This window comes from Megalopta genalis, chromosome 1 (assembly GCF_051020955.1).
Source record: "Megalopta genalis isolate 19385.01 chromosome 1, iyMegGena1_principal, whole genome shotgun sequence".
NCBI classification, from domain to species: Eukaryota; Metazoa; Arthropoda; class Insecta; order Hymenoptera; family Halictidae; genus Megalopta; species Megalopta genalis.
In genome coordinates, this window is record NC_135013.1 from 11,338,352 (window position 1) to 11,363,562 (window position 25,211).

Consider the following 25,211-nt stretch of genomic DNA (forward strand, 5'->3'; position numbering starts at 1 on the left):
TCGGATTGCGAGACATTTTTGGGACACCCTATATATGTATATTTCCCCTCTAAATTCCAGCCAATTCTAATTCGATGCGGTTCATTAATTTCAGGCAAAGCATATCGCACAATCCGTTCTACGACATGCTGGCAGCGCGGAAGAAAAAGGCGCAGAAGACGAATGTTCATTCGAAGAGCTAAGTGCCGCATTGGACACAGCTTCGTGAGAAGCTTGGCGAGACACAAGACTGTCTGTTCACGAGCCTGCGTGATCGGCACAGGATCGTGGAAGTACAATCAAACGTGGACAAAGGAGAGGTCCATCGAGCAAGAAGAAGCGCGCGCCGAGGATCTCGCGAATGGGGAAGGACACGTTCAAGGTCGCTGGCGAAGTATCATCCTCAGCGAGTCCGAGGACGATCTCGAAAGAAGGGGCGATGCTGTTTGACTGAGAGTCGTATGCCGTTGCGTTTTCTAATAGGAACGAGCTGCGCTTTAGGGGCCTAGTGTATTATTTAAACGAATCCGGAGCTAGACTCGAACAGAGGACGTCTCCAAAGGAGACGACGAAGGGGATTAGGTTGTTGCACATGTTCGAGGACAGGTCCGCAGCTCCGGCCGTCGCGGATGCTTGTCGGGTAGAGGGCCCATAGGAGACACTCGGGATTTTTTCATTTTCGTAGAAACTGTTCTCGCACCGTTGCTCTCCCTTAGAGCCAAAGCTGAAAGCCCTTAGACAAGTGTGACGCGCATCGAATCGAAAGAAACTAAGGCTCTTATTGCTTACCTGGATATTCGAGTACTTGGATCGTTCGTTATCGTAATATCGGATCCTCCGCTTTTAATATCTAGCTTGCAAAGATTCTTTAAAGCAAAGATACATTTCCATCCGACTTTCGCTTATTTAAGTTGCTTCGAGTAATTTCGATTTTTGCATAAAGATCGTGAGACCACTCGTTTTACCGAAATTGAATCCGAGTACTCGGGTGTCCGAAACTGAATTAGAGCTAGTGTCTAAAATTGTATGAGACAAATTGTACTACTCTAAATTGAGCAAGAGCCCTAAGAGTAACAATGGAAACGGGGTGAAAACCGTCCCCATTTTCAGGCAGCTTTATCAAATCGGTCGGAGACGTGAAATATGTATTTTGTACCGTTTCGTGAGCTTTTTGCTATAAGAAAAGGGGCAAGAAATTCGTATGGAACAATGACTCGCGGCTAACTGGAAGCGTTGCTTCGTAGGACATCGGTTTCTGTCTGTTATTGTTAACGAAGAATTTGTTAATTCATATCCAAGAAAGTGAGACCCGTCTACATAAGTTAATAGGTTCAGTTGTTAACACTTTATCTGTACCGGAAAAGAAGTTTAACAATTTTCTTTTTCTTACACACAAGTCCTACGTTACACGAGAAAACTTATCGCTTTTTTATTAAGAAGCCCGCAATTGTTATTCTTCGCAAACCTATGAAGTGTAGTCGACAGTAAACAAACTATTAACTATGTCCAAACGGGTCAAACTGATTAGTCCCAGATTTCTCGCTTTTTCAATCACCGGATATTCGTTGTTACTGTCATCGAATGAGATGTCCTTTGAGAGATGACTGTTAGCCAACGTTAAAAGCGCGAGATGCGAATCGGTGAGACGCGTGTATTAATGTGATAGTCGTGTATTTATTTAAGAACGAGAATGGAGCGTGTGTAGATAAGACTAGGTAATATGTTTCCTTGATATGCCAGAAATTCTCTTGGGCCGTACATTATTGTGCGGTTCGTAGGTATGGCATAATTAGCCAATTATGCGACTGTAGGCTAGAAACGACATCGTTTTCCTTTCGTTTGGGATATACATATATTTATATATATAGATATAAACATATACATATATATATAAATATACATATTGCGGCGCGGGGCACGTAGCTTCGGGCATTATACATACATATTATACATACTGCAATATAATTAGTTTCGATAGGGCAGGCAATTTAAAAAGCAAGTAACACAGAATAGTATCTTGATGAGATCCGATCACGAGCCTGCGTCCCTGGAATAGCATGAGCAAGTTTTAACAGTACAGACTTTTTCATATAATGTACAAGTCGAAAGTATGGGATCCATTAGTGTTTCTGTACCCAACAGAGACGTTAGCAGTAATGCGAAATTAAATGCATCGTAATTTATTTATAAATGCATTGAGTGTAACTATTTAATAGTCGTATTGTAATAGCTGCATATTGCCATATCAGGTTTCCTATTGTCGCTCAATATTTCTCTTGTTGCTAAGATACCATTTTTTCCTTATAATCTTCCTCTTTTATAAACACTTATACAATCTTCATGAATTAGTATTTTTCATCGACTGTAACTCTTAGCCCATACTTTCGACCAATGGTAAGTGCTAAACTGGACAATATCCAGTTATTCCAGGCAAAGAAACTCGCATGAATATACGGAGCATGTTAAAATGATGTCAACCCTTGAAATGAGAAAAGAAAAAGACAATTATTCAACCTGTTCGGAAATACTGTTTTTTAAAATATTTAAGTGTCAACATAATTTTGACATTCTCCGTATTTCGAAGTTACTTTGGTCTCTGTTCGTCGGTAAATCATAGACGAAAAATAAATACGATGTAACTGCAGACTTTTGAGACAGTTTTTTAAATTCAATTTGATAATGGTCTCTTTGGATAATAGCAACCTTTTTATAATTCAAAGTATATTCATTATTACTAGTCAGAAATGGTATTCGTAAAACTGTTTTCTATCACAAACGTGTCTCAGATTAGTCGATCGGTGTACCAGAAGTTTTCAATATTCCTTTATACCGTGTAGCGCATCATTATACTCGCAATAGTTTCCTCATTTGTAGAATAAGCAGAATTTACAGATCCGTCTTCGGATTAAGAACTTTCTAAACGTAGATACCTTCCAGTTTCACAGTTACCTTGGATCTTAGCAAGCTTAAAACCAGTCGGGTTTCGCACAGTGACTCTCAATGGTTCCTGTTGGTATAATAATGTCCTTCTCAGCAGAAATAAATTTATACCCTAGAAATTGCTAGCACAACGAATGTGCAAATAATCAAACCATATAAATCATGCTGGACTGTACTTTATTTGTATTTATTTATTTCTTTGATTGCCTATAAGTTTTTACTTTTGTAATTATAGATAGAAGCTTGTATATTAATTCCAGTTCCAACAAGCAAACTTGAATTAATTTACCAGTGATACTGTTCTTATTCGATAATGCAAATAAAATGCAATCGAGAAGCATTTATATGAATTGATCGAATTGTATACGTCCACTAGTGTTAACAGCAAGAATCATTGAGGAACGCTGGTATACTGTGAGGCAGAACTGTTTGTACATTGTCAAGACATAGTAATCTCCTCTACGAATAGATTACGATATAAAATAAAAACTTTTGTCCCTCGCTCTACGCCGATGCATAAACAAATGACAGAAAAGCCAAGAAAGGACAAAAGAAAAAGATGCGGGTGCCTTTTGAGACCTTGTTCAAGCTAGTCGTAACAGCGGATCCGTCTTGTGTGTGCATGTGAGGTAACGAAAAAGTATCAACGGTTTTAGGTTCATTTTGCTGTGTACGTACAAGGAAAAAATGTCGGACATCGAAAACGCCTTATTACGATACATTACAATAACGAAACGCAGAAATAATTATATAGGGCAAAGGATAAAAAAAAAAATAGGGCATAAGATTTTTTAATGTCACGCTGTATTTATGGGTAGAGAGTCGAGAACGATAAAAAGAACGGTGGATTTTTCTATATCCGTAAATAGTTTCTCGTGTTTTGACAGACAATTGTTTCGTGGCCATCGACCCGTCCTTGGATCAACTTTATACAGAATCGTTTCTCTCTCGTTTTTCTACTGCCTGCAAAGATCAATTTAACCGTTCAAGGTGTAACCATGGTCATTGTTTGTCCTTTAATATTAATATTTATCTGTGGACAGTCTCCTTACTTCCACACTTGCTGCAACGGCAGCGACGAATTTAGACATAAAAATGAGAAGAAGAAAAAACTACTGGTCCATGAATCGTTAGGAATTGTGTAAAGTTAGGTTTTAGACGATACACTCCGTTAATTCGTTAACGTCCCCCGTGTCATGTTCCCTTGGAATATTGTTTGTCAGTTGATGTAATATAATTTATATTCTATTAGAAGGACTGGTTCGAGTGTCTCTACTAATACATCGAGCTCTGATAATCACGAAGCATGAGACAACGAAATATTAACATTAATTAATCGACAGTCTGGTACAAAAGTTAATGTGGAACTTTATGGGTGAAAATTAACACAGAAACCGATGTGCAGAGTAATTTTAAAGTTTACTATTCTGAACAAATATTTGAATGGACGGTAGATGACTATCATAGAGCTTGGGTGTTAGTAGGACACTTAATTCAGTCTGAGAATTGTATAAAGAACTGTACTTTATAACAGAAAAATTGTACATTTCGTTGTATATTATTTTCACTCGATAACTGTTATGTATTCATAATGATCTGTATCTACGACCTTACATGTATTAATTTAAACACAATAAATATTTCCATTTCGTAAGAAACGTACAAGAAAATTAACGGCATTTAAAAGACTTCTTCTTTCAGCCTTTCTAACTTGGTTAGCTTTCAAATATTAAATGAATAGGTTTATTAATGTACATTCAGGCAGTTGCCTATTTTGCCGACTGCCCCAAGTTTCTATAAAAACGCGAAGAATCGCGACTTAGTATTCTCAGATCTGCCAGTTTCAATTCCGATCTCCGAACATTTCCGGGAGAAATCACTGTACTCGTAACTGAAATGTTATCCAGCTCGAAAGATTTAAATAGAGAATTCAGCGGACGATGCAATTTTCCTCAAAATCGGTAACTGACTCGAAACTTCGGACCGGTAATAGACGTATCAATCCGTCGTACGTTTAGCCCGCCAGGCGGTAAATTTTATGGCAGAGTCGTATTGCGGCGAAACACAACAGTCCCGCGCACGGCTTCGATTATCGCTCGAACAGCCTCGTGAAAAGCAAAGTTGCACAATCCGTTGAACGGAAATTACTGTTGTAAATTTAATTGCTTCTAATTTCTGATTATTTGAAAGAAATAATACAATATTGGATTCGTATTGAAACCAGCTATCGTAATATGACTAAAAAAATGTATGGTCTCATTTAAAAAAATCAACTTGACCTTGAAATATCATTCACCATCATGTCGATAAAAAAATTATTGATATTACCTAAAACGTCTCCTTATACTGAACACTTTTTGTATAAACATTGTTTTCGTAGCTTCGATCTATTTCGAGATATTTCACTGTTCTCAGTTAGGCGTAACACCCTGTATGCCTAATTTAATTAATAAATATATAATAAAGCAGCAGATGTTATAGAAATGTTAAATCAAACTTTATTTAATATTATTTTATATATTATTCGCCTTCTGTTATTACACGGTAATTTTTTTAAACATTTTTATATTTTCATGAAATTAGCCTTAACCAATACTTATCTAATGTATTTTATTCATTTTATTCAACGCAAAAGGTATGTAATACGTAAAAAATTGTATAATACTTACAATAATTCAATCTAACACTTTCATCTCAATAGTGGATAACACATTATCGGTTGCCGTGACACTCGAAGGCAACTGGTCGAAGTAAAACGCCGATTTATAGGTTATCGGTCGGTAAGTGCTGGGAACAAAAAACTGATTAGTAGGCTACCGGTCGGTAAGTGCTGGGAAGAAGAAGCTGATTAGTAGGCTACCGGTCGGTAAGCGTTGAACACAAGAACCCGATTAGCAGGCTATTGGTCGGTAAGGTGTTAAGTTTCCGTAGTGCGTGCAAGCGAGCGTCTTTATAATTGTCTGCCTTGTTAGTTTATTAGTATTAAGATCGCTCAGGGGCTTCCGAATCACGGGAGCGCCCGTGGAGGGGACGGGGAATAGGGTCCCCTTTCATGAAGTATGACATTCGCGCACTTCGAATAATACCGATAAATATCGAACAGAGTGCAATCCCTAAACCCATGATTTCGTATCGCTATGTCGGTAAGTATGACCTCTACCGTTACCTCCTCGCAAGGGTGGCTTGCCACATACGCTTCTTTCCGCTGAGTTGATTGGCCCCTTTTAGAAATGTTTTTTCAACTTTTTAAAACTGTTTTCAGAAAATTTTAGAACTGTTTCTAGAACTTTATGGAACCGTTTCCAGGACTTTTTGTGGCGATCTATGCGCCTCTCAGTTGGTTCCTCGATACTTTTAAGCAGTACCTGAACGGGGTAGGAAGATGCGTCTCACGCTGCCAACTCCGTTCGGTGCTAGTCCTGGGGGACTTCAACTCCAAAGCTGAGGTTTGGGGTTCCCCAGGACGAACCCGAGGGGCCGGGAGGTGCTGGATTGGGCGGCGGGACTCGAGCTCCATTTACTTAATACGGGCTTAATACGGGGACCCACACATAGAAAAAAACCATGTACGTATATTAGTTTGCAGAGGTTTACGTTGACTAGCAGAGACGCTTTAATATCGAAGTGTAGATTAATTGAGTTGTAGATAATTAAATTGTAGAAATGATTGCCATTTCAAGACGTAGAATCCTACGGGGCGAAAAGTACAAGTCGAATATCGCGCCAAATACAGGGTGTCCCAAAAATGTCTCGCAATCCGAAAGTAGGGGATTCATAAGGTCATTTCAAGCCACTTTTTCCTTAGCGAAAATGCAATCCGCGGCTTCGTTTACGAGTTATTCACGAAAAACAGTGACCAATCAGAGGTGAGATCATTTGGCGCGAGACGGCTGAGCCAATGAGCGGAACTGGGCTCTGTGCACTCGTTGGCTGGGCCGCCGCGCGCCAGCCGAGCTCTCTTATTGGTCATGCGCGAATAGAGTGAGATCGCAAGCATGGTAAAGTGAGACAAGCTATATTGGTCGTCGGTGTGACTTGTTTCGCTTGTAGTTGTGCTGATGTCATGCTCTCTTGCTCACTCGTCACTTTCTCTCTTTGTCTGAAACTGTGAGGGCAGCACTGTTTAGTTGTGAAGCGTCAACCAATCAGAGGAGAAGCAGTTTCTGTACTGCTTCATAATTGTAAGCTGATTGCGCACGCCTTGGTTTACTATGCTGAGGCATTACTGTATCATCGGCATTTCGTGATTTTTCATATACTGCTCCAATTATACTTGTATTTCAATTATAATAAACATAATGAATTCACTACGATTCGTTTCTCGGCGAAACATTCATCAGATTCGTCAATTTCATAAATGGTAGGAGTTGTCGTCTTTTAAATGCGTGATGTGTTTAGACAAACGTGATTACATAACCTCGCTTTTGAATACGTTTTCTAAGGTTCAACAGTTATCATTGTTTATACGTTTATTTTAGCATTGTTCGACAAACTGAAGCAGCTGCTGCTACTAGTGCTGCTACTAGTGCTGCTACTAGTGCTGCCACTAGTGCTGCTACTAGTGCTGCGACTACCAGCGAGCCAACAGCTTCTCCTTTGGTAGCACCTATCAATGAAGCAGAAATTAGTCCAAAAATTGATCAAATTGCTAATCAGATTGTTGCTTTGAATTTGATAGAGGTAGCACAATTGAGTGATTTGTTGAAAAAACGATTGAACTTGCCAGATGCACCTATGATGCCAATGGGTGGTTTCATCGGCGCAGCTCCTGTCGAGGTATTGTATAAATATACAGAGCATTTGAATAATAATTGCATAACAACTTCACAGCATAAGGAAACACATCTGTACATTTGTACATAATTTTAGGAAGAAGAAGCGGAACCACAAGTAGTACAATCATCGTTTACAGTTAAGCTAACAGCCTTTGACGAAAAGAAGAAGATTGCTTTAATAAAGGAAATCAAGAATATATTACCAGATTGCAATCTTGTGCAGGTAATGCAACTATTTTATTTATGAAACCTTTTCAAGAAATCATTTGTTGCTTTATTTTAACAGGCTAAGAAATTCGTTGATAGTATCCCAGCAGTACTACGAGCAAACATTATGAAGGATGAAGCGGAGAAATTGAAAGACACCATTACAAGTGTAGGCGGTACTGTGGTAATCGAGTAATTGTCGAACATTAGTTTATGTAAATACTATAAAGCATTCAGGAGATCACTTAAGAGGTTTGATAGTATTTTTTGATATCTTTGAAATCGATTAAGATTACAATGGTCATCTTGTTTCATAATCTAGATAAATATCGTTTACATTATTGTGCATTTCATAGGTAAAACCATTTTTGTACACACTTTATGTTATGTGAATCGATTGTTACATTATTTCTCATATTATTTTGACAATATTCGCTGCATCGAAGATGTACACATAATTCAGTTAATTGTTATATATTTGTACATAAAATACCATGAAATTGTATTAAGCCAAAAAGTAATAAAGTGAAATCCTAAATCCTATTCGAATGTTTACTTAATTTAGATCCAAGTAGTAAAAGCTCTAATTCAAGGTAACGAAGAACCAAATATTAAGAAGCGGCGCAGATCGTACAGAACTGAATCTGCGCCGAACGTTTTTAACTCCATCGATTACAATATCTCGGTGCTACTTTATCCTAGCAATAAATTCATCAGCCATCTAATTGTTTATTCACATATTCTTATTTAAAGACAGCTGGTTTGATAAGACTATATGCTAAACAATGTGTTTCAAGCTGATCGACGAATTCAACAACTGGCGCTGCGATAACAGTTGTATCGATAAAATAAGGGCCGTAGCAATTACATTTAGAATCTTCATTTGCGTATGATCGGCTCCTCCGGGCATTATCAAACCCCTGGAAAAATTCGACGAGTGCAGAAATTGCGATTCCAAGTGCATTCGGTTACAGGAGTTCTATTTCAGTCCAAGGAGGGGGGAAACCATCAGAAATTTTTTTGTTTCATCAAACGGCCGCTGTAGCAGGGACGAATGTGCGACGGCACTGCGCCACGACGACTACTGCCACGATGGCCGAGGAGACTGACACAAACGATAAAGCGACGATGGAAAGTATAGCGCAAAATATACTTGAGGTTCGTGACAGTCGTGATCAGGACAGTGCTCGATAACGTAATAGTGCCTTTCGAAGTGCCGAGAGAAATAGTGATCGAAGTGACTCTATAATTCAAGTCACATTTTCTGTGATTTTGACAGATCAGTGCCGGAGGTGGGTCCGCGTCGAACGAAGTCGCTGCGCTGGAGTTTCAGGCCTCGCAGGTGATATCGAGGCTCGAGGAAGCCGTCGTCAAGGCAGCCGACGGCGGTGGGACCACTTGGAACAACCCCTCAGGTTTTCTCTCGCAGTCGAAAAACCCGGATGAAATATTAACTTTGATCCAGGTAAATACAACGCTAGCAGAAGCCATTACTTTGCCCTCATTGGTCGATTCCATTAGACTCGCTCATTGATTGGCTCTCATGTTCATCAATTTCGGCGAGCGGCCATCACGTGGTCTTACGAGTTGGTTGATTGCCACTGGGGTGTCCTAGCAGCGCCAATTTTCAAATATCTGAAAAATTCCAGCTCGTTCAATCACTCATCATCGACACGTTCGATTATTGCAGTAATGTTTACTATGTTACCAAGAGAAATTTGAAATAGTATAAGGGTTCAAAGGGTCGGTGTTTGGAGTTCATTTAAGGAGTCCTAGACTGGGATGTCTATTTACCCACTTCTGTTAAAAATTCTAATCCATTGCAATGTACTATTGTGTTAACCAAGAATAATTACTGTCATTGTTCGCTATATAGAACTGATAATAAAGAACTCATTTCCATAGTAATTATGGACTAACAAGTCAGCAAGTGCTGAGCTCATTAATAATAAACGTAACTACATAATTGTACATTGTAACATTTTTTACACCTAAGATCACACGGCATCCTGTGAGACATTTCTCCTCTTTAAGTGTATTAGCGTACATCCTTCTCAGAATTTATTGGAGACCGACGATAATATCAGATCAACTCCCGCTTCTTTTGTTATCGCTAAATTAATACAAATTTTATAGTATAGCGATGCTCAGATTCTAATGGATACGAAGTCGCTTTAACATGTCTGGTATTGGATGTGTAATATCTGTATAGTCGATAACATGTAATTAAACATTTTATTTTTTGGGTAATATCAGAACCAAGATATCAATGACGAATAATTTGCAGGATTTGGTAATCCACGAAGATGGTCCACAAGCAACAGAAGACGGTTCGACAGAAATATCAGCGAGCCAAGTCACCGCCCTGCCAACGTTATCAGAATCGGCGAAATTAGCATTAATAACGTACACGGTATCTGCTTACGCCCTTGCACTTCCGAAATCTCATGCTCAGAAGCTAGCCGGCCGTTTGGCCGCTGACACAACCCGATGGCTAAGCCACATCTTTCGTTTCGTCGACTGTGCCTCCTCGTTCCACGAGGATCACCTGGAAGGCTTGATCAGGGTCACTAGGCTAGCCTTGCATCGAAAGTACCCCCGTTACATGGACGAGGGCTTCACTGCCCTCGCAGCCTCGCCGCCATTAATTTACAGTTCGGTGGCCGCGCCTTTAGGCGTGGTCCAACATCTATGCAAACAGGTACTACATTTTCTGTATCTGATTAATGAATACATTCGGATTACTGATTTTAAGAACATGTATATTGCAGCTTTCTTTGCCGCTTCACTGTGTAAGACCCATCCCCCATAACACGATGTTTGGGTCAAGATACAGTATGGACGTGTCAGCCTTGGAACGACGATTAGCCGAGGACACGCAATCAAATAGTGTGACGCCGCTTCTCGTGCTCGCTGAGGCCGGCTCTGTGCTAACTGGACACTGCGATAATATCGCCAGGCTGCGTGCTATTTGCGATAAGTACAATGTCTGGCTCCATCTCAGGGGACACTCGTTGGCCGCGTTAGCTTTGAATAATTCAGCGAAAGATCTGGTATGATTTTGTTATCCTTCTGATAATTCATTTTGTAACATTGACTACATGGAAGAATTTTTTATTTTTCAGCCCTCGAAGATAGCAGACAGTATCACATTACCCTTGGGTATTTGGCTCGGTATACCATCTTTGCCAGTAGTTGTATCCTTTTAAACAAAAGCATGACAAAGTCGATAGAAACGTTTAAAGCGAAGAAAATGATCCTTAATCCGCATATACAGACGTTGTACAGATTAACAGACACAAAGGGTGGTCGACCGACACCGAGGGACACAACGTTATCTCTGGTGTCGGGTTTAATGGCGGATTCTTTATCGAGACGTCTGCCAACGTTGCCTCTGTGGGCTGCTTTACAAGCATTAGGTCGGGATGGTGTATATAACAGGTTGAAGAGATGCTTTTTGGCTGTGGAGGACTTGTACCATACGATCAAGAAATTCAATTGCATAAGGATATTGGTAATTTTGAAAAAAAGATTGTGATTTCAATCGTGTTTTCTGATCGGGTGCTCATTTCAATTTCTCTATGCTTCAGAGTCAACCACCGGGAGGTGAAACAGGCTCTTACACGATAAACGAACTGTTATCGAACCCGGTGAACAATCCACAAATATTCGAGGCGGTGGCGAGCGCATTAGTGTTTCAATTCGTGCCTGCAGATAGGGACCCCCAGTCAACAGAACCCGTCCCGCCTTACTACGACAAGCTGAACTCATGGCTGGGACAGATACTGCAAAGAGACATCGAAAACGTACAAATAGAGCTGTGCGAAATCGAGAACCATGGAGTCGCGATCCGTATTTGCCCGTTGGAGAACCCGAAGGAACCACCGTCTAGCAACGATATAGATAATGTGGTCGCCTGCCTTGAACAACAAATAGTGAGTCTATATCTTATTGATAACTGCACGCGGTTACCAATGCAACCTAATCGCATTTTTATAAATTAATTCTTATCGCTTGGCCAACAGGAAATACTGCTGGCGACGGTGGAGCATAAAGAAACATTTGTAAAGTTAGTGTCGGAGAACGATTCGTTGCATTTAGTTGAGATGCCGGATTGGGCAGGCCTAGGCGGCGTTCGCTATGCTCCTCCTACCTGGATCCACGTGATGACGGACCAGGCGAAAGACGAATTGAATAGATTAAATACGCAATTGGTCGAAGCTTTACGAAGCACAGATGCAGCGTTTTCTTTGGGAGAAGGTGGCGATGGTTTGGCCTGCGTGCGATTCGGAATGGTTACACAGGAGACAGGTAACTGTCGACCTTGAGCTACATTCCCAAATGCGTGGCACGAGAAATTTTAACTCCTTGCTTTCACAGATGTAGCCGAGCTACTATCCTTAGTCTTAAAAGTCGGTCAAGAAGTGGAGGCTAGCTCCAAGCTGTTGGAAACAATATCCGAGGTGGTGAAACGTGGCATCGAGGCAGCTCAGACAGATTTAGAGAGGGAAAACGCGGAGAAAATGTGGCAGGAAGGTATATTGAGGCACGTGCCTGTGGTAGGAACCTTCGTAAATTGGTGGAGCCCTCCTTCGAAGGAAACTGGAGTTCGTGGACGTAGTTTGAATCTCCAAGCTGGTAGATATCCTGCTCTAATGCAATATAGAAACTGTACGTCCAATCGACTAAAATATTTGTTCCGATTGTAGGGGTTGTTGAAAGCACAGAGAACATATACAAGTACCACATGCAGTTGCAGCCCAATACTACGGTGATAAATGGATCCGGTGCTAGAACTCCCCCGCAGCCTTTAGTACAGACCCCGGTCGGTGCCGGGAGTCAAAGCCACAGTCGGTCGTCGAGTCATTCCAGTTTGCAAAGCGGCAAAAGTATTTCTGTGATCACGAACGCCGTCTCCCACCCGCAGGTGAAAGAGGAATCCGGCGAAGTGAAGTCGTAGTAAACATGAAACGATACCGTTGATCGACAGAAATTCACAGCCAAGTCCGAGTGGGCTCGACGGCTGACAAATAACTACGGACGAAACGGTCGAACGTTTTCCTGCAGACGCTAACAGTTTACACTCGCAGAGCAAAGCATTAGTCCCTAAAGCATGCGTCGAAGAGCTTGGTAACTCGATCGAGGTAAACACGCCATTACTTTGTCATTCTATTCTGAATAAAGTATTTTACGTTATTTCTTCATCATGTCCCATCGACCGCATTCTTCTCTCTTCACCTGTTTCAATTCGAGGCTCTAGTTTCTGAAAGCTCTGGTCTGACGAATGTGGCTTGTGTACTTATTAGACTGATGCAACAAGCAAAAGCATTCTGGACTCGATAAGAAGTATCTCAATACTGTCTATCGTTCGAATATCTCTTGCAGCACAATAGGCAGTGATTTGTTATGCTGGTAGACTGTGGATGTTCCAGAGGGCAAACATTTTTATATTGTTTATACTGTTAATTTTCGTTCGGGCCCAATTTTTGTATTTTATAAGATTAGGTACTAAACAGAAAAATGGTTTCCTCTAATAGGAACCTAATTAAATAAGAAAGGAGATAAAACTTTGGTTGATCCAAATGGAAATCTTCGTTTAAGGGTTCTATTTTATTTGATTATGTACATAAGTAGATTTGAACATCTACAGTCTGTTCGTCAAGCTAATATCTTGATACAATCTTGAAAGTCAATGACTTTGACCTTCGTCAATTCAGTGAATAACAACAGTTTATTAATGAAAATGAGAAGTATAACGAAGTGACTAAGTTTCCAGCAATAGAACTTTACGCTTCATTAAGTGCACACGTGTCTTCGAGTAAGTTTTACAAAATTACTCGCTCTTTCCACGGTTGGTTATTTTTTTCCTCAACAAAAGCCTTCGTTCAAAACGATAACGTACACACACGAATTTTATTCTCTCCTAAAGCACAACGTATGAATGGTTGCGACAAAACAAAAAAAAAAATTGTGATTGCATGGAGCATATTATACGACGTCGTTACGAGCGTTGAAATTGGTTCGAAATCTTTTTGACAGAACAAAAAAAAAAGAAAAAATACGATACTGGTTGAATGAAGAACAATGTTCGGAAATCGAAGTAACAACTAACCAAAGAGACACTTGCAAGATTACTGCAAAGCATTTGGGGCATCGAATCGGTCCAAACACTGTGCAGTTCGATTGTTAGATCTACGGCAAGAATTGTTGCTATTTAATGGTATGTAATTTACATGGAACTCTTCCATCAAATTTAAACAACACTGATAAAATGTTCGCATTATCATAGTACTCGGTAAACTGTTGACAGATACGATTAAGTAAACAAAAAAGAAATTAAGCTGTATGTATATTTATGTACCAAACTGTTGTAATAAAGTATTACATCAAATAAAATAATTCATGTGTAAGCCGGCATTGTTTTCATATTTCTGCTAAATATTTTTCTTACTTTATGTCAATATTACAAGGGCCAATTTGAATTCAAATCATTTGTACATGCGCACTTACGAATCTGAGTCATTGGTAACGTTAGGGGCAGCACAGAAATGAAAATACTTGCGATTCTAAGATATTTTCGGGGTTCCGAAGAAATTCGAAAGAATCCTATAACTCGATAACTTTGCGCTACCAACATTGATAGTTTCTCTCTCACACGAATTAATTAACACGTTGAATGCCACGCCGGTTTTACAGAAATTGTCCGTGGCGCCACGATGAATTTTCTTTTATGTGATACGTATAATGCTGAAATATTATCTGCAATAGATAAGTTACAGTGTATAACCATGTTTGACATGTTAATTGCGACAAGGGTCACTGACGATGGTGATAATACAAAATGAATTGACGATGGTGATAATACAAAATTTTAGATATTGACATTTGTTTGAAATTAGATATATTTCTATCAATTTGGGCGCGCCGGTCACCGGTGTCCCCCATGGCGTCACCGCCAAGTTAAGTGCCGGTCACCGGTGACCCCCGTGGCATTCAACGTGTTAACGTGACCATATTCATATATAATTATATATCACGTTATATCATATATAACGTGACCATCATTTCGACTGCAAGCGGTTATACTTACGTAGATCAATTAACTTAAATAACGTCGACAAATAAAGACGTGGTTCCATTCGATACCTGAAAAATTTGCGGATCAATCTTTCGGGGTAGATGCATCAAATAAAATCGATCGTGTCTCCTTACACTCCTCTCTGTCTTTAATTTATACCGCTGATAATTAGCAATAGAGTTGCAGTACAATTATCGGAGAAAGACGGTGAATTTTCATCCCTCTATATTAAGAAACGAGACATACAAAAGAGAACAAATTTGAGCCGCGTCGAAACGAAATTTGGCAAGAGATCCCCGTGTTCATTCGTAAATTACGCTTGGACAAAGTCGAACGTATACAAAAAAAGAAAAACGGAAAAAGCTTTGTTAGTTACTGACTAGGATGTATCCTCCTCTTTCGATCAGTTGAAAAGTGATGACGTTCGAACTCTTCGTCCCTCCCCCCCCCCCCCTCTCGCACCCCTCCTCCGCGACAATCGAACCCTTACGAATTACAATTAATTCGATTAACGGCTAGAACTAAGTGTGTTTTCGCTATTCTATTATATGCGCTATGACCGCACTTATTATTTCTTGTTTCTTTTATAATAAATATTACAACTATGTACAACGGGATCAAAACGTTCACGCCTACGGTCGAAGAGAGTTGTTTCGTTTCTCCTCGAGAGAAAGTCGACGAGTTACGTACAGAAGGACTGAACCTATCAACCGGGGACGACGAGCTGGTTCGTCCTTCGTTTCACAGTAATGTTTCTCATCTCTTATTTATTTAGATAAAGATTTCTCTTCGTTCTATCGTACTGTACCACTCCTAGCAGAAAATGATCGACACAGAAATTATAAAACATTCCAGACACATGACTAAGACGATGATAGAGATAGCGAAAGACAAGCCTGTTTATTCTTTAACTTGTCTTCTTCGACTCAAGATCGCGCGAAGGTCATATGATATTGTAGGTCGTTAGATTGGTCACTATTTACGCGGCGATGACAAAAATACATATTCCCATTTAAAAAGACATCGATAACGTTGACGAAATTCTTTCATTATTAGGCGCTTGATTTTCGATCAAAGATTTTTTGCTAGACGTGATAACATTGATAACAGCGTTTCATCGAGCTTATTATTGCAGGTTGGATCGTTTCCGGTTGCTGGTTCGTCTTCGACCGTGTTCCAGTGGTAGTTAAAATTTATGAAACCACCCGGTTAACAGGTCAAACACGTTATCATCATCATGATCGTGATCCTATCGGCGCGAAAGGATACGAACGTATCTACCTTTCTCTTCTTCTTTCTCGAACGTGTCAGGCGAAGAAACCGTGAAAACGAAACGGTAGAGGAGAACAATACTCGTATCTCAATGAAGTTTTTAACATTTAAATTCAAAGTTTGATATATAATCACTCTCGCACATTTGTTCTAGTTTTTTAACATGCTTCTGTCCATGCACTCTTTCTTCTCATTCTCTTTCGTTCTCTCTATTTACACACTCGATGAATAGGATGCGGAATATAAAGCCGTCCGCTGCTTTCGTTGCAAATGGTATCTTCATTGAATGATCGTTGGGGCCTTTGACAGGTCGTACAGGAAGACTTTGCGCTCCGCAAATAATTCAATCTTGGACTCCTATATCCATTTACTTTTGGGCACAACATCCTAGGCTTTAAGGGAACCTCCACGTCGGTGAGAATAGCATAGTTTCAGGGGAAAAAAATGCAAAATACAATTCACACGTTCGTCCTCTTTCACTTTAAATGCTCTTTCATGTTCCAATTTTAACACTTTGCTTAACAGTTGTTCAACCAGCCTTCGCGAACAAAAAAATAGTTTATTAAAAATTTCTTAATAAATGGCTAAGCTTCTTTTAAACGAAGCACAGTCACAGAGGCCATTCGTTTTGCTAACAATATTGAAAAATTGGTTAAAAAATATTAAGTTGTCGTCGGGCAAAATGTTAGCAAGAACTTGAATTCTCACTGGCTTTGCTCATCGAGGAGAACTAAATTCTATCAACGTGTTCTCCGAAGAAAAGAAAAACGTTCTATAAAATGCTTAGCTGGATAGTCATCGATTAGACCAGACGATCGTAGAACATTTCCGGTCATTTACAAGTGAAATGATGAGAACGTGACCCCTGCACTTTCACCGTGTTTTGTACTTAAAACGTATGCCTGTCTGAGTGTCGACGAAGATCGCTGAAATTTTTCCTAGAATCAACGATCCTTCGGATCCTTCGATCCGCGAAACGGTTGTAAAGAATTATTGTTTTGTCATCGTTACATGGGTCGGAGAGTACTTTTTCATTTTCTTTTTGTAAAAATTCCTCGGACGCTCGACGTCTCTAAATTTAAATATTAACGCTGATAAATATACATCTATTTATATATATATCACTCGTTCTGTGTTTTCGTGCGGTAACTTCTTATATGTATAGTATGTATAATATACATATGTATACATATATAATATATATGCATAAGATATATGTATATATACATATATATCAAGTATATTCCTCGCAGAGACATGTAAAGTGTATATGTACTCAAACGTTTTGCACAGACAAATTAATGAAAATCTCGTTTGCGCGATTCCTTCACTTGGTAAAAGTGTAAAAAAGTATATAAAAATCGTTTTCGTGGCAGGAACGAGTAAAATCGTTTCTCCGTTATAAAAATTGCATTACAAGCTGTTGAAATGATCCATGAAACCTTTCGTGTAACAACTGAAACGGAAACTAAAAAATCTTAATTACAAAATTAGGCAATGTTTCATTTCAGAAAACTGAACCTTCGTATTTTCTTTAATTAACGTTCGTAGAAAATTTAACTCGTTCCTGGTCTGTGGTAATTACGTATCGCGTTATCTGTGGTTTCGTGTTCTCGTGTAAATATATCGATTAAAAATTCAACCCCCTACAGAGCGGTACAACAATATCACTCGATATCAAAATGAACGCAAATCGACTATACGTATAGGAATGGAGTTTGTATGAAAAAGTACAAGTATTAACAACCTTAGAAAACTAATCAAAGGGACAGTAGTAGGCCGACAGAAGTAGAATCACTTAATGATAATTCTAGAAAGAATGCTGGGAAACTATCAACATCCTTTAAGAACGGCTCATAAAGGGTTAAAACTGTTTCCGTGTATACCTCGCTAAGTTTGAGATCTCCCTGGGGTGAGAAAATGGTGGTCCGCCATTTCAGCCCATTAGGCGCCATTAAAGCCTCGCCTCGCGACTTTAATGTTTAATCTGTCGAAAACTATGCGAGCTACGAAGCTGATACTTTGCAAAGACGCAGAACTCGATGGCATCAACCTAAAGCGCTAGAAATTGTTTACTTAAAACGAGCTCGTCGTTCGATAACTTCGACTATAATTAGCTAACAGGAGATCTCCCACCGGAATACGTTCAAACATGGCGAGCTACACACTCGATAGGCAATCTAGACGCTAGACCTTGTGCATCCTCTCTCGTGTTCATAGTCTTGAAAACTGAGAAACTAACAAGCAATAAATACAACGACGACGATTCTTCTCTAATTAATCCAGCCTTCCGTTTGTTTCATCGTTCGCGTGCCTCTTAGTCGAGAAGCAACGATCATTTACAGAATACAGGCTAACATAAAATGATATAATCACTGTACACGATATACAAGTACAAAATCTCGGATATACAAGACCCTCTTCTTCGAGATATCACGCGTAGTATTCTCACTCTAACTTTCTTTCTCATTCTGTTTCTCTTTTCTTCGCACATTCCTGTGAACGATGACAAGAAGAAGGTTCATTCTATTTACTCTCAATATTTCCACAGAAAATTTCCATACAATATCATTAATCTAAACGTGTTTCGGTTATCAATAGCTAATGAACTCCTGCTCATTCTCGGCGATTTCACGCGAATTTTTACAAACGCAAAATCCTTCGCCTCGACAAGCTCTCCAAAAGCATCTTTCGCCCCCATTTTTCCTCTCACATCACCCGCAGACCTCGTTTCTGTCGCCTCTCATTACCGTACCCGATGAAATTCGAGAACGTTGCCAAAAAGCAACCGGATTCCTCCATTTTGATTGGGAAAAACAGTTGGGAACAGCTCCCAACGGTGCGCAATCTTTCTATAAAAGTTGAGACGCGTCGACGCACGCCTTTGGATCCTCCCCAAGATTTCTCCAAGAAAATCGCGGAGGCGCGTAAATCACCTTGTCCATCTCCCTGAATCGTATAAAACCCCGAAATTTCGTAAACTTACGTTTAAACGTATATAAATCCCACCATATCAAAAAGTTTTACCAAACGATAATTGAGCTTTTTTTCGGGTATATCTTATAAAAAACCGAAATGCATATTAAAAATACGCACGAAAATCGTAAAAAAGGTGTGAAACACGGCTTTCGATGAACTTTTTTTCGAATGTGATGATATCGTTGGCGTGGGTCCATGAAATCCTTGAAACTTGAACGAACACATTATCTCACGAGCAAAATATTCAACTGTTCCAAAAGTAAAATAATAATTCCTCGATCTTGAAAACTAAAATTTCTAATTGGACGTTGAAACGACTCTCTTTAAACTAAAAATATTTCACATAATTCGAGAAGTATGAAAGAAAAATTTGTTTTAATTAAAGTTTTCGCATCTTGTAATTTCAAAGTAGACAGGCTAGTCCGAAGGACTAAGAACGGAAGCTTCATGGACCCTAATTACAGCGCGGCAGTTTACACGGTTAGGTGGCCTGATTACAGTTCCGTGACAGCGTACAAGTTAGGGTCGCTGCCCTGTACTTGGCTCAGCGTGGCCACTGTCGGCTTGTTATCTTGCCTGGACTGTGCCCGATTGTACGTTCCGTACATGTTCGGGACTGCGCTGCCTTGCGCGGCACCATTGAACTGATTCCTGGTGAAATTCCTGTCCAACGTCCGGACCTGGTCCTGCATCTGGTCCTGGATGCGGATGTTCGGAGCTTTGTTGCGCACCAACGACCGAAACTGATTCATGTTTGTCTGGGAGCGCGACTCGAATTCCCATGTCGGCTGGTTGCTCGGATTTGGGGGCAGGGGACGATTCTGGTTCCAGGCCGGGGTCGGACCTCTCTTCAAGTTCGCTAGATTCTTCGGGTCCAGCGTCTGCGTCTTTCGGGAGTCCTGGAACGTGGCCAGGTGCGCGGGTCCATGCGAATTGTGAGACAGGGTTCCGGTGAAAGACGCCACGCTCGGGGTCCAAGGTGGTTCTCTACCTGCAATCCGATGTTCACGGATCGATTAGACATCTTCTAATTATTGGGTTGGGGCATAAGTTCGTAGCGTTTTTATATTTTCTCTTATTTTGCAACGATTTTTTGCTGTTTGACAAAGTGTATAATATTCATTCGATAGAGCTCTTTCTGCTCTACAAAACTGTGCTAATCGTCTTTTTGAGTAATTTAATTTTTTATTACTTTTGAGGCTTCGAAATGGAATATCCAGGAGGTAAAAAGCAACATTTTCGACACCTTCTCTTCTTCGCTTTTCATCGAAGCCAAAAAGCTGCTGAAGCAGCCCGAGACATTTGCAACGTATACGGAGAAGGTGTCATAGGCGAGTCTACAGCACGGAAATGGTTTGCGAAGTTAAAAAATGACGATTTTGACATCGACGACACGCCCCACAGCGGAAGACCTTCTGCATTCGAATTTAACCCAGGCTCCCAATTTTTCGGCAAATTCCATTGAATGAAGATGATTGAGAATCGTTTTATGATCGCAGTTCATTCTTTCGGCCAATTCACGACTTGTTTGGTGACCGTCCTTCTTCAAAAGTGCTTTGAGACGCTCTTCGTCGAATTCAGAAGGTCTTCCGCTGCGGAGCGTGTCGTCAACGTGAAAATCGCCATTTTTGAACTTCGCAAACCAATTTCTGTGCTGTAGACTCGCCTATGACACCTTCTCCGTATACGTTGCAAATGTCCCGAACTGCTTCGGCAGCTTTTTGGCCTCGATGAAAAGCGAAGAAGAGAAGCTGTCGAAAATGTTGCTTTTTACCTCCTTGATATTCTATTTCTAAGCCTGAAAAGTAATAAAAAATTAAATTACTCAAAAAGACGATTAGCACAGTTTTGTAAAGCAGAAAGAGCTCGAATAAATATTATACTTTGCCAAACAGCAGAAAATCGTTGTAAAACAAAAGAAAATATAAAAACGCTACGAACGAATTCCCCAACCTAATATATGTCATTTGTCATCCCAGACTCGGGGGATGTTTCCACCAGAGCCGGGGAAAATTTAAATTAGAGTTTAGTGGCAACGTTAGTTGACAGAATACAAATATTTGCGTAGAATTATCAATTCCGGGGAATTGGTGGGATAATTCTGACGAGTAAGTTAAGCTTACCGGGCCCTGCGGGGGCGTGCCCTCAGTAAAAATCGCTAGACTCTAGCGTTTTGCACTGTTTGCTCAGAGTCGCGTACTGGCCAGGTTGATCTCCGAGTCCAGAACGGTGCTCAGCTCGTCCACCTGCCGACTGCTGATTATGCTGAGACGATTTGTGATCCCCGCCTCCTCCGCTCCCGTTAACACCCCCACCTCTGTAAACCGGAAACCGAAACGAACAAAGTTGCAGCATTATCTTTCTCTCGGAGGGTTCTCTCTGATATCTAACTCTCTGTCTCCTATTTCTGAGAACATTCCGCGTGTCATTCTGTTATCATCGAACAAATCTAAAGACAAAAATAGGCACGGGACGCTATCGAAAAAAGAAACTATAATATGTAAACACGCATAAAAGCGCACTATCTCTATCTCCGAATCGTTCGTTTTAAACATCGATCACAAAGAGTATGAAACCGAGCGGTTTCTTTAAAAAATGTTTCTAGAAAAGTTTGATAGAAATTCAACATTCAACGATACTGCGGAAGAACATCTAAACAATTGTACAGTTATCAATCCGGTAGGTAATTGACATGAAATTTGTTTAATCCTTTTAATCTTTTGTGAGATAATTAGCAAGTTTCTCATCGATGATCAATAACTGTACTGTATTTTGCTGCAACAATTAAAGCGATATTCAAACCCTTGACATTGATAGCTATCGACATTGATAAATCACATTATGAATGTATAACTGAATCCGTCCAGCACACTGTTAACAATAGTAAATCAACGCATCTCATGAAAGGTCAATAAAAAAATGTACATCGTCTATTAAGCGAATATTTAAATAAAGATTTGATGTAACGATATTGCATATGATTTGTTAAAAGCTCTGTAAGTATCTGTGTACTTCACATCAGGTCTTCAAAAAATGTTTTGGTAATTATAAAAGAGGGACAAAAATATGTATTTATCTTTATTCAGTGGCTCTCAATTTTAGCGGGACCGATCGCTTTACTTTGAAACGTTGATTTTTCGGTGAAACTTTGATTTCTCAAAAGGGGATGAAAATTTCCTTTGTCGGGAGAACAAGATCAAAATCGAGAACCTCCGAAGGCTTACTCATAGAAAAATCGGTCCCTTTTGCTACGAGATTAGTTTCGGTAAACCTCACACAGCTGCTTAGTATTCGATCTTTGTCGCGCCGACTGTCTTAATAAAATTGGTAATGTAATGTACTATGAAACTATGTAATCAGCAGCTACGCTGAACTAGGACTACGGTCTAACCGAATGTATATGTATATATTTATATAGGGCAAAGTTAGCATTGAATTTATCGCGACAAAGATCAAAGATAGCTAAGAAATAAAACCGAATGAAAAGATCTCATGCACAAACTTTAACATGCTCTCGTGCAGCTGACGTGCTCGAGCAGTCGCAGTAGCGTAGGACGGCGGGGGCGGCGTTAGCAAGAGAGGCTGCTTAATGATATTTTGAGTGCCATGAGCATTCGGATAAAGAGAAGGGGCTGTAGGCGGGTACGACCCTTGGCCTCGAAGGGTCCGCGCTGCTATCGCCTGCGAGGCTGCCGATGGTGGTAGGTACGGGTCCTGCTCGTCCACTTGGTGGTAATCTCTTCTAGAACAAACGCGTCATCAACCATACTGCAACCATTAGGCGACGCACGTTGGCTTAAAATGCGGGACAAGTACTATGGAAAGCGGACAATTATTCCCAAGCTCGAGATACTTCGATTCATGGTAGAACCGCATTTTAGACCAGCGTGGGACATCCGGGTCAGACGAATCATCCAGCTGTGCACACTCACCGTTTCCGTATGTAGATCCAGGTGTGAGAGTCCACCCAAACCAACACGGTGAAGAAGAGGCCTGCTGCTAGGCTTGCCAGCAGCATGAAGGTCAATCCGTACCTGAAGAATTTTAGTGTCTATTAATACAAACCATTCTAGGAGGAGCTAGCGATCTCTGCACCCTGTCGATGCAACGATCGTCGCGGACTTACAGCCCCAAATGGCACAGGCTCTTGGCGGCATGAACGTATTGCTTGTGCAGCGGTTTGCAGTCGAGCAACGTAGCTAGGCCAGAGATCAGTCTGTCGACGGTGTTCACGTGGGTCTCCAGGCTGACGAGCTTCGGTTGCACTTTCTGGTCCTTGAACAGCTGCAACGCCAGATTTGTGATCTGGTTTAGGTTCTGAACCATATCCTTGACCGTGCGCTGGCCGTCCTGCAGTCTCTGGGTGAATGGATTGCTGCGCGTGTTATCACAGTGCGTGTAATAAGACAGCACTTCCGAGGCCAGTGTGGAGGGTACAGCCCTGGTCAGGTAGCCGTCAGGAGATACGCACAAGTCGCCCAACGCCACCGATGTTGCCAGGTACAGCGAGGCCATCAGCCATGAAACTATCACCGCGAATAGACCGAACACAGAGAATCTGTGGAAAACGTTCGTTGTTCCCGATTAAACTGGCGGTATTTTCGTTTACAACGAAACTTTTCACACCGACTTCAACGTTAAGTTCGTCAACCCCTAACTAGGCGGCACGGTAAGATAGAATGCACAGGCTACATAAATTCGCGGTGCTCGCCGAGTTTTATGTTTGCTGAATTACGATCTTATGAATAAATATGTGGTCGCCCCTCTCCGATGCCCAAGTCCGATTGCTACCCCTTTGCACACCTAGTTAAGGGTTGCACGAGCACGGCACAGTCGCCATTTTACGATTTCGTTTCCAGCATACCGTACGAGAAAAAGGTCGCCTGAAATAAGCTACGCCCGGTCGACGACCATCGAGCTCCACAAGGAACGCAAAAAGGATCCAACCAAGATCCAGTTAAATCCAGACGGACCCCTTTTCTCGCACGGTTTTTGCTAGAGCGAGACCGACACGTACGTTATGAGAATGCATCTGGAATGTCTGGCGACACCGACGACCAGCACCACGCAGAGAACGAGGAGAGCGCTGAGGACGGTCATGGTGATGGGCCACCTGAACTGCTCGATCTTCTCGCCCATCCCGATCGCCCCGGCGAGACTGATCCCGCTCAACGGTTTTCGGATCTCGTAGCTCCGATTCACGGCGATGCTCGTGTTCTGCTTCATGTTTTCCAGGGCGATCAACAGCAGATTCAGCATCGTCCTGTTGCTCGCTGGGACGTCGAATTCGTCTCCCAGCGCGATCAGCTCCGTTTGAATCTTCTTCAGCGTCGTCTCTATGGTGTCGGTCTGCGGGCAAGAAAGGTGCTGTGTTAGCTCGAGGCCGCGAAATCAAGAGCGAGGGAATCCTCAAAATCGAAGGAAAAAGGATCTTGCGTGCAGAGTACACTCGTAACAATGTTACTTGTAACACATTTCTATGTAAAGTACCAATGTAAGAAAGTTCTATGAAATATTGGGTTGGCAACTAAGTAATTGCCGATTTCAGTTATAGATGTCTCTCACTCCCATTTTTATGATATCCGTAAGTATTATATTATAAAATTATTATTATTATTATTATTATGTTATTTGTTATTATCCGTGAATGTTAGCAACTGGACAAATTGAATGCAGCGGTCAAGGAAAAGCGATCAGAATTGGTCAATCGTAAAGGTGTCATTTTCCAGCAGGACAATGCTAGGCCGCACACGTCTTTGTCCACTCGGCAAAAATTGATGGATATTGATTGGGAATTGATGTTACACCCACCATATAGCCCTGATCTCGCGCCATCGGATTACCACTTATTTCGAACCCTGGACAACTCCCTTCGTGGTAAAACTTTTAACGATGATGACGCTGTAAAATCTCACTTAACTCAGTTTTTGGCCGAAAAGGATCAGACTTTCTACGAGCGTGGAATTTTCAAGTTGTCAGAG

General features: G+C 40.8%; 5 protein-coding genes across 16 annotated transcripts in view; 3 read left to right on the plus strand and 2 right to left on the minus strand.

Annotated features, from left to right (window-relative positions):
• The window catches only part of step (cytohesin steppke), a 148,364-nt gene extending 143,775 nt beyond the window's left edge, over window positions 1-4,589 (plus strand). For all 7 annotated transcript variants that reach the window (XM_076521311.1, XM_076521309.1, XM_076521314.1 and 4 more), the window contains one exon: window positions 95-4,589. In XM_076521311.1, the coding sequence (XP_076377426.1) occupies window positions 95-182 (88 nt within the window). In that variant the 3' untranslated portion in view covers window positions 183-4,589. The remainder of the gene's footprint in view (window positions 1-94) is intronic.
• A 2,509-nt stretch (window positions 4,590-7,098) lies between these two features.
• mRpL12 (mitochondrial ribosomal protein L12) lies at window positions 7,099-8,444 on the plus strand. The gene is made up of 4 exons (XM_033484806.2): window positions 7,099-7,279; window positions 7,398-7,695; window positions 7,789-7,917; window positions 7,981-8,444. The coding sequence occupies exons 1-4, from the start codon at window positions 7,218-7,220 to the stop codon at window positions 8,095-8,097; spliced, it is 606 nt and encodes a 201-aa protein (XP_033340697.2). The 5' UTR covers window positions 7,099-7,217; the 3' UTR covers window positions 8,098-8,444.
• Window positions 8,445-8,923: 479 nt separating this feature from the next.
• LOC117228802 (pyridoxal-dependent decarboxylase domain-containing protein 1) lies at window positions 8,924-14,311 on the plus strand. The gene is made up of 10 exons (XM_033484805.2): window positions 8,924-9,059; window positions 9,181-9,366; window positions 10,189-10,602; window positions 10,673-10,954; window positions 11,027-11,098; window positions 11,179-11,415; window positions 11,492-11,836; window positions 11,927-12,212; window positions 12,282-12,539; window positions 12,611-14,311. The coding sequence occupies exons 1-10, from the start codon at window positions 8,994-8,996 to the stop codon at window positions 12,859-12,861; spliced, it is 2,397 nt and encodes a 798-aa protein (XP_033340696.1). The 5' UTR covers window positions 8,924-8,993; the 3' UTR covers window positions 12,862-14,311.
• A 793-nt stretch (window positions 14,312-15,104) lies between these two features.
• LOC143259407 (uncharacterized) lies at window positions 15,105-19,982 on the minus strand. Its single transcript, XM_076521374.1, has one exon. It carries the CDS (start codon window positions 19,980-19,982, stop codon window positions 19,725-19,727), a length of 258 nt encoding a protein of 85 aa, XP_076377489.1. The 3' UTR covers window positions 15,105-19,724.
• A 98-nt stretch (window positions 19,983-20,080) lies between these two features.
• Window positions 20,081-25,211, minus strand: part of tty (tweety) — a 93,543-nt gene continuing 88,412 nt past the window's right edge. For 3 of the 6 annotated variants that reach the window (XM_033484722.2, XM_033484724.2, XM_033484723.2), the window contains exons 4-9: window positions 24,248-24,579; window positions 23,357-23,788; window positions 23,163-23,264; window positions 22,733-22,972; window positions 21,354-21,547; window positions 20,081-20,221 (exon numbers count right to left, since the gene is read on the minus strand). In XM_033484722.2, coding sequence (XP_033340613.1) covers window positions 21,376-21,547; window positions 22,733-22,972; window positions 23,163-23,264; window positions 23,357-23,788; window positions 24,248-24,579 — 1,278 coding nt within the window. In that variant the 3' untranslated portion in view covers window positions 20,081-20,221; window positions 21,354-21,375. The remainder of the gene's footprint in view (window positions 20,222-21,353; window positions 21,548-22,732; window positions 22,973-23,162; window positions 23,265-23,356; window positions 23,789-24,247; window positions 24,580-25,211) is intronic. The other 3 variants (XM_076521341.1, XM_076521338.1, XM_076521339.1) reach the window with 3 other exon arrangements.

Excerpts from the sequence above, each read along its gene's own strand:
- mRpL12 (XM_033484806.2), top strand. The coding sequence starts at position 7,218 with ATGAATTCACTACGATTCGTTTCTCGGCGAAACATTCATCAGATTCGT. Across the intron at positions 7,696-7,788 it reads TCGGCGCAGCTCCTGTCGAG|GAAGAAGAAGCGGAACCACA; the intron begins GTATTGTATAAA and ends ACATAATTTTAG. Across the intron at positions 7,918-7,980 it reads CAGATTGCAATCTTGTGCAG|GCTAAGAAATTCGTTGATAG; the intron begins GTAATGCAACTA and ends TTATTTTAACAG.
- LOC117228802 (XM_033484805.2), top strand. The coding sequence starts at position 8,994 with ATGGCCGAGGAGACTGACACAAACGATAAAGCGACGATGGAAAGTATA. Across the intron at positions 10,603-10,672 it reads TCCAACATCTATGCAAACAG|CTTTCTTTGCCGCTTCACTG; the intron begins GTACTACATTTT and ends TGTATATTGCAG. Across the intron at positions 12,540-12,610 it reads TAGTTTGAATCTCCAAGCTG|GGGTTGTTGAAAGCACAGAG; the intron begins GTAGATATCCTG and ends TTCCGATTGTAG.
- LOC143259407 (XM_076521374.1), bottom strand. The coding sequence starts at position 19,982 with ATGAATCAGTTTCGGTCGTTGGTGCGCAACAAAGCTCCGAACATCCGC.